At 64.7% G+C, this 8,984-nt stretch overlaps 3 protein-coding genes across 3 annotated transcripts in view; 2 read left to right on the plus strand and 1 right to left on the minus strand.

Moving 5' to 3' along the window:
• F751_0257 (Kinesin-2) overlaps nt 1-2,312 on the plus strand; it is a gene marked incomplete at both ends in the record, with an annotated part of 6,879 nt that extends 4,567 nt beyond the window's left edge. The window contains 4 exons of the mRNA XM_011402035.1: nt 1,141-1,248; nt 1,459-1,564; nt 1,718-1,828; nt 2,074-2,312. Of these exons, the coding sequence (XP_011400337.1) occupies nt 1,141-1,248; nt 1,459-1,564; nt 1,718-1,828; nt 2,074-2,312 (564 nt within the window). The remainder of the gene's footprint in view (nt 1-1,140; nt 1,249-1,458; nt 1,565-1,717; nt 1,829-2,073) is intronic.
• A 216-nt stretch (nt 2,313-2,528) lies between these two features.
• F751_0258 (Uncharacterized protein) lies at nt 2,529-5,664 on the minus strand (the record flags this gene model as incomplete). The annotated part of the gene is made up of 8 exons (XM_011402036.1): nt 2,529-3,025; nt 3,272-3,408; nt 3,570-3,676; nt 3,844-4,113; nt 4,284-4,377; nt 4,557-4,723; nt 5,004-5,495; nt 5,614-5,664. 8 exons carry the CDS (start codon nt 5,662-5,664, stop codon nt 2,529-2,531), a joined length of 1,815 nt encoding a protein of 604 aa, XP_011400338.1.
• Nucleotides 5,665-7,270: 1,606 nt separating this feature from the next.
• The window catches only part of F751_0259 (7-dehydrocholesterol reductase), a gene marked incomplete at both ends in the record, with an annotated part of 3,482 nt that continues 1,768 nt past the window's right edge, over nt 7,271-8,984 (plus strand). The window contains 3 exons of the mRNA XM_011402037.1: nt 7,271-7,473; nt 7,629-8,028; nt 8,203-8,687. Coding sequence (XP_011400339.1) covers nt 7,271-7,473; nt 7,629-8,028; nt 8,203-8,687 — 1,088 coding nt within the window. The remainder of the gene's footprint in view (nt 7,474-7,628; nt 8,029-8,202; nt 8,688-8,984) is intronic.

Here is an 8,984-nt window from a genome sequence, read left to right on the forward strand (position 1 = left end):
CAAGCTGCTTGCGCCTTTACCGGCCAGGGGTGCTGAGGCATGCAGCCCTGATGCTGGGGTGGGGACGCATAAGCCACCGCTATCTCGCCCTCGACACCGCTCCAGCCACGCCGACACCGTCTCATGCAACCTGCCCATCCCTCCCACAGGAGCTCAAGGGGAACATCCGCGTGTTCTGCAGGGTGCGGCCCCCCAGCGGGGAGGAGGGGGCCTCCAGCATCCAGATACCCGACGGCGACCATGGTGGGTGGCCCCCTGCATTTGTATGTTTTCCAGTGGGCCTGGGGGGGAGATGTGAGTCACAGGCAGCGATGCAGGCCACCAGGCAAGGCTGGGGTTCAGGGGTATTGCTGCCCGGGGGACACCAGGCTCCCGGTCTTGTATGCTCAGGGCTATACAGCGCATGTCTCATAAGCCCCATCTCCCACTCTGCAACCTGTGCCACCCTGTGATCTACAATGCATCCCCTTCTCACCCTGGGCCCCCCCCCAATTAAATCATCACCCTCAGGTTCGGAGCTCCAGGTGACGCACGCCGCCGCCTCAGGGGCCGCCCCCGCCACCCACACCTTCTCCTACGACCGCGTGTTTGGCCCGGCGGCCCGGCAGGAGGCCGTCTTCCAGGAGATCAGCCAGCTGGTGCAGAGCGCGCTGGACGGCTACAACATCTGCATCTTCGCCTACGGCCAGACGGGGTCGGGCAAGACGCACACCATGCTGGGGCGGGCGGGGGAGGAGGGCATTGTTCCCCGCGCCATGCGCCAGCTGTTTGGCGACGGCGAGGCGTTGGCGCGCCGGGGCTGGCGCTTTGCCATGGCCGTGTCGGTGGTGGAGATCTACAACGAGGAGCTGCGGGACCTGCTGGGGGCCAGGCTGCCCCCGGGCAAGAAGCACACGGTGAGGTTTTGGGGCTGTTGTTTCATGCATGAGGGTAGGGACGAGGGGCATGGGGATGAGGGAGGGGTGAAAGGGGGAGGGGTGAACCCTGGGGATTGAAGGGGCGATGCGGGGCGGCAGTCACGGAGCTGGCTCTCGACCTAGCAGGACATGTGTGAATCGGCTGCTGGTGCTCAAACTAAATACATGGGCCACGTGCTACCACGTTTTGTTCCATCCTCCTCGACCCCGTGAAACACTGCAGATCAGCCATGACGCCAAGACGGGGGCCACCAGCGTCAGTTTCCTAGAGGCAGTGGGGGTGGGCAGCGCCGAGGCCGCCCAGTCCCTGCTTGAGCGCGCTACGAAGCAGGTAGGCATGGGCTGGAAGATGGTGACAGCAGGGCAATGGGAGGGAGGGGGAGGTGGTGGGCATGGGCGCTCGTGGCCTGCGCCTGGTGCCGATAGTTCGACGCGTTGATGGCACCGCCGGCCCTCCCTACTGGTGATTAGCCTGCTGACATAGGAGTTCTGGGCTGGAAACCCATGACACATCCCCCACACCCACACAACCGCACTGCAGAGGGCGATCGGCTGCACCGCGATGAACGAGCACTCCTCCCGCTCGCACATGGTGTTCATGCTGAGCATTACGGGGAATAACGACGAGACGGGGCAGACGGTCCGAGGTGAGGCCTTGCGGGCGGGGGGGGATGGGCGACGCGCATCGCTGTGGCCTTGCAGAGGGTGGTGTGTGCGGATGTTGGATGCCGACTGGTTTGGAACGTGTGATCACCTGGCCTCTTTGGCAAGCCTGCTCCCTGCTGATACGCCCACTCCAGGCCAGCTGAACCTGGTGGACCTGGCGGGGAGCGAGCGCTTGTCCCGCTCCGGCGTCGAGGGCAAGGGCGTCAAGGAGACGCAGGCCATCAACAAGTCGCTCAGCGCCCTGGGTGAGGCGGGAGGATGGAGTTGGCAGGAGGAGGAGTGGGGATCCGGTGTACCAGATGCTTCGTGGCTCGGGGGTTCCAGGGAGCAGGGAGGCACCCTTGACCCATTGCACACCCTCCAGCCTGGTGCATGCGGCTGTCCAGCATGCAGAAGGGCGCGAGGACACCACACCGGGCGCCCCCGTCTGCCTTGTTCAACACCACACCCCTCTCCAAAAAACTCACAACACTCCATGCCGCCGGCACAGGCGACGTCATCGCGGCGCTGGTGAACAAGGACACCCACGTGCCGTACCGCAACTCCCGCCTGACCCACCTGCTCCAGGGCTGCCTGGGCGGCGCCTCCGGCAAGGCACTCATGCTCGTGCACGTCGCCCCTGAGCCCGGCAGCGCCCAGGAGACGCTGTGCTCGCTGCGCTTTGCCGCCAAGGTCGGGGCGGTGGAGGTGGGCACCGCGCGGCGCCAGGTGGCGGCCGCCCCCACGTGACACCCGCCGCCGCTCCGTCACCCCCGTGAAACCCCACCCACCCGACTGACTCGCGCGGCGCTCCACCGCCCCGCCCCTGACCACCGTGCCAGCCTTTCACCTGACCACGCACGCCGATGTTGACAGACATGGGAACACATGCTACAGACGCACGGCCGGCAGTTCATGGGGGGGAGCTGGATGGCACGGCGGGCACCAGGCACGCCGCCAGGTCACTCACAGCTCGTCGCGGGCGGCGCTGGCGTCTGCTTGCTCGTTGCGGGCGGCGCTGGCGTCTGCTTGCTCGTCGCGGGCGGCGCCGCCCTCCACCCCATCCTTCTGGACCGCCCCGCCACCTAAAACCTCGTCGTCGAGGAGCGGCGCGCTGGATGGCAGCCCTGCCGCGGCCTCGTACGCCGCGACGTCGTGACGCAGCGGGCGCAGCGCGGGCGCCAGCCAGGGTGCGAAGCGGCGCCAAGCGCCCACGGCGCGGGCGTGCAGCGGCTGTCGCACCTGCAGCGCGCTGGCCGTGGCCACGCTGCGTCCCTGGCTGGCGTGGAAGCCCAGCACGGCCGGGTCCCAGGCCAGGCCGCAGGCGCGCAGGAGGCCGCGCGACGCCACCTCGCCGTCCCGCACCACGTCCTCGTACCGCAGGCGGTACACGCGGCCGGGGGGGAGCACCCGCTCCCATAGGGCCATCACCCTCTGGGTCTGGATGTGCTGGTCCACGATGCCTGTGTTGCGCAGTGGAGGGAGGGGGGAAGGAGGGAGGGAGGTTGAAAGAGAGGAACAGAGCTTGGGACCGGGAAGGCGCCAAGCCAAGGGACCAGCCTCTCTGGGCACCAGAGCTGGCAGTGCAGCGCCGATGGAGGCTGGTTGCACAGAGTCTCTCCAAACAGGAGCCATAGACTGCACAACCGAAATCTCAAAGTTCCAGTACACAGCCTCGCATCCTCCCTCTCCCGATCAAACACACGCACGGGTGAGGTTATTAGCCCAGAGGATGCCGCGCCGTTCAAAGGACTGGGCGAAGCAGGAGAGGACGGTGTCGGCGGGGTGGCGCTCCACGTGCACGATGCAGGCGTTGGGGAAGAGCATGGAGATGAAGCCCAGGTTCCTGGGGTTGCAAGGAATCGAATCAAGTTGGAGAAGGAGATATTAGAGAGGAGAGCAGTTTGAATATTACAAGGCAATGAGGTCCCATTTTGTTGTTCAAGACATGAGCTCCTCGTACACCTTCATTTTCAAGCCCCCCACCAGCTCCAACTGCTGGCTCACCATGAGTTGAACAGCATCTTGTCCACGATGTGGGTTACGTTCTTCCTAGACTGTGGTACCCTTGACCGCATGGCATCCAGGTACCGTCGAGCGATCGCCTGCACCTTCTGCAGGTACGACGGGGAGAGCATGGTGAGCTCAGGCTCACGCCTCTGCCACTGGCACCATGCAGGCGATCAACGCTTGTGCTGGCCGGGAACACCCTCTCCTCCCATGGTCCCCGACCCAGACACCAATCTCCTCCCACAAACAAAACAATGCACCGCACCCCTACCCTGGATCCGGGGCGGAGCCAGTCGCCCGACTGCAGGAGGGCCAGGAGGTCGGGGAGGAGCGGGGCCAGCGCGCCGTCCTCCCCCGCGCCCCACACCTGGAGGTGTGCGGCCAGGATGGCCTCTGCCAGGCTGCTCCCGCTGCGGGGCAGGCCCACGATGAAGATGGGGGTGGCGTCCTGCGTGCCCCGGGCACCCCGGACCAGGGCCCGCCATGCAGCCTGCTGCGGGCCCGAGCCAGTCGCCTGGCCTCCAAACACCGCGGTGAGCGTCTGCGAGGCGGGGGCGGGGGGGGACGTTTGGGCGCCGAGGGCATGTAGTGGAAGCGCCCTTCACCTTGCCACATGGGGTTAGGGGACGTCTCATTTGTGGTGAGCATGCGCTCGAGCCCTGCCGGCTGCGCAGCGCACAATCAACCTGTGTGAGAGCAGCACAATTGCACCTGGAGGTTGGAGGCCAGGTTGCCGTCGCCGGCGTCCTTGGAATCCTGCAGCGAGTTGGCCTGCTCCAGGTGCCGCCATGCCCGCTCGTACGCCCTGGCATGCAGGGATTGAACGGGGAGGGTGGCAGGCGATGGCGTGGGTTCCCACCAGCTTGGCAGCAATGACACTCTTCAGGCCAGGCCATGACCCAGAGAGCATCCCATTGCCCACCTCTCAAGTTCCTGCAGTCTAAAGCCCCGCCCGCAGCAAGCACCCAGATGAGAGCGGCGTACCCTTGCTCCCGATGGGCCCTGAAGAGGGCGTAGTGTATCCAGGCGCGGTCGTAGGCTTCCAGCCCGGCCAGAGGCCCTCTTGTGGGGCTGCTGTCTCCCAACGGACCCGCCACCTCCTCAAAAGCCGCCGCATCCGCGGCCGTGTAGGTCGGCAGCGCCGCCGCCGCCTGGCGCATGCATTAGGGTGTGGGGGTTGCTGAAAATCCAGATGCCCTGTGCACGCCACTCAGCCTGCATGGGGCTCCGCAGGCGGGCGGTCCAGGCACACTACCCATGCATTGAGCCCTCGCACTGCATGCAGAGGGGCTCAGGAGGGCGGCTGGCACTGCAGGGAGCAAGCAGCTGCATCCCCAACGGTCACCAGGCATCGCCTCAAGGTTCAACGCACCACCCCCGAGGTCCTCTTTACACAACAAGCAGGTGACACGCCCACCGCCCGCCCCTCACCTTGGCATACAGGGCCGGCGTGCGCTCGAGGGCGGCGCGGGTGAGCAGGCGCGAGCGGAGGACGGCCTCTGCCCCTTCAGCGTCGCCCAGTGTCTGCAGCAGCTTGGCCAGGTTGAACTCGTTCCCCGTGCACTGCTCCTCCAGGGTCACGGGCCGGGACGGCCCCCCATCGAGCAGGCCGCGGCACAGGGCCTGGGACTCGGTGAGCGCCGCCCGCGCCCCCTCGGCGTCCTCCGCGCCCAGCAGCAGCGCGCCCAGGTTGCCCAGCTCCACCGCGCGCCCGGCGTCGTCGTCGGTGCCGCGAGCCACGGCGCGGTACAGCTCGGCGGCGCGCGGCACGCGGCTGCGGCCGTCTGGCGCCGCGCTGTCCAACTGGTGCAGGGCCAGTGCCAGACGCAGGCTGGCCGCCGGCCGATCGGCGTCGGGGGCGCGCGCCAGCTCCCGCTCCAGCCGCGCCACGCTGTCCTGCAGCTCTGTCACGCTGCCGATGCGCTGCGATTGGGCGAGGGGGGGTGGGAGGGGGGCCTGAGGAATGGATGCGGCAGGGAGGGCGCCGAGTGCCTGCACAGCAGGCCTCTGTTTGGGACTTGGTTCCAGCCGAAAATCGCACCTGGCACCCTGCTTGCCACAGCAGGGCAGCCAGGATACATGCACAGAGCATCCAGGGGCGTGGCCGCATCGTGTGCTGAGATCTACGGCATGGCTAACCAAGGGCGAGGATGGCCTAGAGGTTGCGGAGATGAGGCGATGTGCCGGGGACGTACTTAGACACAACAGAGTACAGACAGACTGATGCTAGCCCTTCGGAAGATTGCTGTCTCGCAGGGCTGATTTATTCTGGCAGTTCGGAAGCTATACCGCGGGGCGCCTGGCCGTCACGGAGGACACTCAGACATGCAGTCTCGCGACAAGCCAGATCTCAAACGGGACTATTCGCACGCGGGCAGGTTTCTTCAGGGACCAATGGAGACGGCGAACGCCCTTGTCCATCGCATGCTTGCAGTGTCGATTTCGGATTGAGTGATCTGAGTCGAGGAGGGTCACGAATGTGCTCAGGCGGTATCCCGTGCCGCAATTATGCACATTGTCGGCGGCACGGCGGACAATGTACGATATTACAAAGTATCGCACAAGTTGTATAAATTCAGCCTCAAGTACAAGTTCACTACCTTCTGCGCGACATGTATACGCGGACATGTCAGAAAACGATGGGTCAGCCGAGGCGCCGCACAAGGCTCTCCGACGAGATTTTGCTCACTTAGCACCGTTTTTGGCCTTACCCTGGTCATTCCATAATCGGCTTAATAAAATTGCGAGAGTAGGGCGCTGCGATGGGGCGCAGGGTGCATGTTTTTACACCCTGGCCAGGGGCAGGGGTGTCTCGACCCTCTCTCCAGTGCGTGGGAGGACGGGTGATCCTCAGCCGAAAACCAATACCGAGCCGGAGGCGGCCACGACGCACATGCGGAGCTGCCTAGGCAACTGGGGCTGCGGTTCGCGAGACTGGGATGGTCGACCCTGCTGTGCACAGCGCGCGACGTCCCAGTGCATGACACGTAAGCCATCCCTCAATTGCTTGTTGCTGTTGTGCCCCAGGTGTGAACCCAACAGAGTGAGTTTGTGAGTGGGCTGGGCCTGAACAATCAACAGATGGCTAAGCCCCGAATGCAAGGCTCGTTGAGGTCCACCAGCCCACCAGATCACCATTAGACGTGAGGCCTGAGGGTTGGGCCGGAGTCAGGGCATTGCCGCGTTGTCACCGTATCGGAATATGTGATACCACCTCTTTGTAAATGGATGGACTTTAGGATGTCCTTGACGCCCGCATGAACTTTCTGCGGTCCAGGCATGTCAGCCCCCTGCTCGCCCGGCAGGGGGCGACCGTGTGCTGTAGCTGTCGGGCATCTAGTAAGTGTACATCCGACACCGTCACCGCCCTAAATGACTGGTCGTGGGTTCTCCCTCCAGCATCAAACAGGGCAGAATGCAGAGATTTACACCAACAATGTATAAGTTATAGTCGGCAAGGGAGTCAAGATCGGACCGTATAGTCAGTTTCCTTTTCGTGCACTGATTCCCCCTTGGGCACTGACTTCCGGACCAAGAGGGGTCACCTTCCCTGGTCCACAGATTCCCCTCCTCCAATCCGTCCCGCTCTGCCCCTCTGCACACCTCCTGAGTGCTGTCACACGTTCATCAGACACATAGCATCTGGACCGCGCGATTCCCTGATCCTTCTTCCAATGCACGCGGTGACCACCAGCGGGATGGCAGCCTCCGAAGGCCTCGCGCGGGCCACTGTGGTGGTGGAGGCTGCATCCGTGGCTGCTGCCTGCACCAAGTGGGCCACATCGCATGGCACGGGCGACCGCTCCACCTTCTGTGCCGTCAGCGGGCGGGCGGGGGTGCTCGTGCACCGTGCCGGCACCTGGGGCATCCTCACCCTCTTCCCCCTGTTTGCCGTCTACGCGTGAGTCCCGGTGCCTCCCTGGCCATCAGCGTGCTTGTTTGAGCAGCTTGACCCCCCCTGGTCCTTCGATCTGGAAGGGTCGGGCCAACTGGGCCCGCCCTGGAGGCTAGCCAACAGTACTGCCCAGCCCAGTGCGGTGCCCCCCCTTCTCACAGGTGGTACATCAACGAGCACTGCGACGGCTCCCTCCTCGGTTTCCTGGGCCGTCTGGAAGCGGGGGGCTGGGCCTTCCTGGTGGAGGCCTACCCCAGCCCCAGCTGGGCGGCGGTGCGCTACATCCTCGGCTTTGGCCTGCTCCAGGGTGTGCTCCAGGTCTGGCTGCCAGGTCCGGTGCACCGCGGCCCCACCACACCGCGCGGCAATGTGCCCACCTACACCGCCAATGGCGTGCCCACGCTGGCGACCACCCTGCTCATCTTCCTTGCCACGTGGCGGGCAGGCCTGTTTGACCCGGGCGCGGTCTACGACTGCATGGGCTCCATCGTCTCCACCTCCAACATCATGTCCCTCATCCTCTGCACCCTGCTCTACCTCAAGGCAAATGATTTTTCTTTTGTGAGGGGGCGGATGGCAGGGGGTGATTGCATGGGAAAGAGGGGGGCCAAGCACGTGATGGGTTGCGGGGGGCTGACCCTTCCCCACGACATTCTCATTCTCACCAACCAGTGACCTTCACCCCCTCCGCAAATAGCGCTCCCATCGAACCCCCCCCCTCTTTCCCCGCGCCAGGGCTGGCTGGCGCCCTCCAGCACCGACTCCGGCACCACAGGCTCCCTGCTCTACGACTTTTACTGGGGCATGGAGCTGTACCCGCGCATCGGCGCCTTTGACATCAAGGTCTGGACCAACTGCCGCATGGGCATGATGGGCTGGAGCGTGATCACGCTGTGCTATGCGGTGAAGCAGGCCCAGCTCTACGGCGCGCCCGCTACCTCCATGCTCCTGTCGGTGGCCCTGGTCCAGGTCTACATCTTCAAGTTCTTCCTGTGGGAGACGGGGTACTGGTCCAGCATGGACATCGCACACGACCGCGCCGGCTTCTACCTTTGCTGGGGCTGCCTGGTCTGGATCCCCGCCGTCTACACCTCCCCGGCCATGTATCTTGTGCGCCGGCCCGTGAACCTGCCGCTGTCTTTGACCCTGGTCCTGGGGTTCCTAGGGCTGGCCGCCATCTACATCAACTACGACTCGGACCGCCAGCGCCAGGAGTTCCGGTGAGGGGCAGGCAAGGTGTCTGAGTGCTTTGCTTTTCTGTTGGGGTTGGGAGGGTCCTGGAGCCACATCTGGGAGAGGGGCAGGAGCACAACGTATATGCACGCCCGCCGCAGCGGGGGACAGGGGGAAGAGGCGCGGTGCAAGGTTTGTGCCGATGTGGTGGCCTGAACCAGCAGCTATGACACCTGCACTGGTGTCTATGGAGGAGGGCATCTGGTCAGCTCATGCTTTAGAGTCGGCTTTTGGCTGGGTGCCTCATGCCTCCACTCATTCGAGTACTTGAACCCCTGAACACG

The sequence above is a fragment of the Auxenochlorella protothecoides genome, assembly GCF_000733215.1.
Source record: "Auxenochlorella protothecoides strain 0710 unplaced genomic scaffold scaffold100, whole genome shotgun sequence".
Classification (NCBI taxonomy): Eukaryota; Viridiplantae; Chlorophyta; class Trebouxiophyceae; order Chlorellales; family Chlorellaceae; genus Auxenochlorella; species Auxenochlorella protothecoides.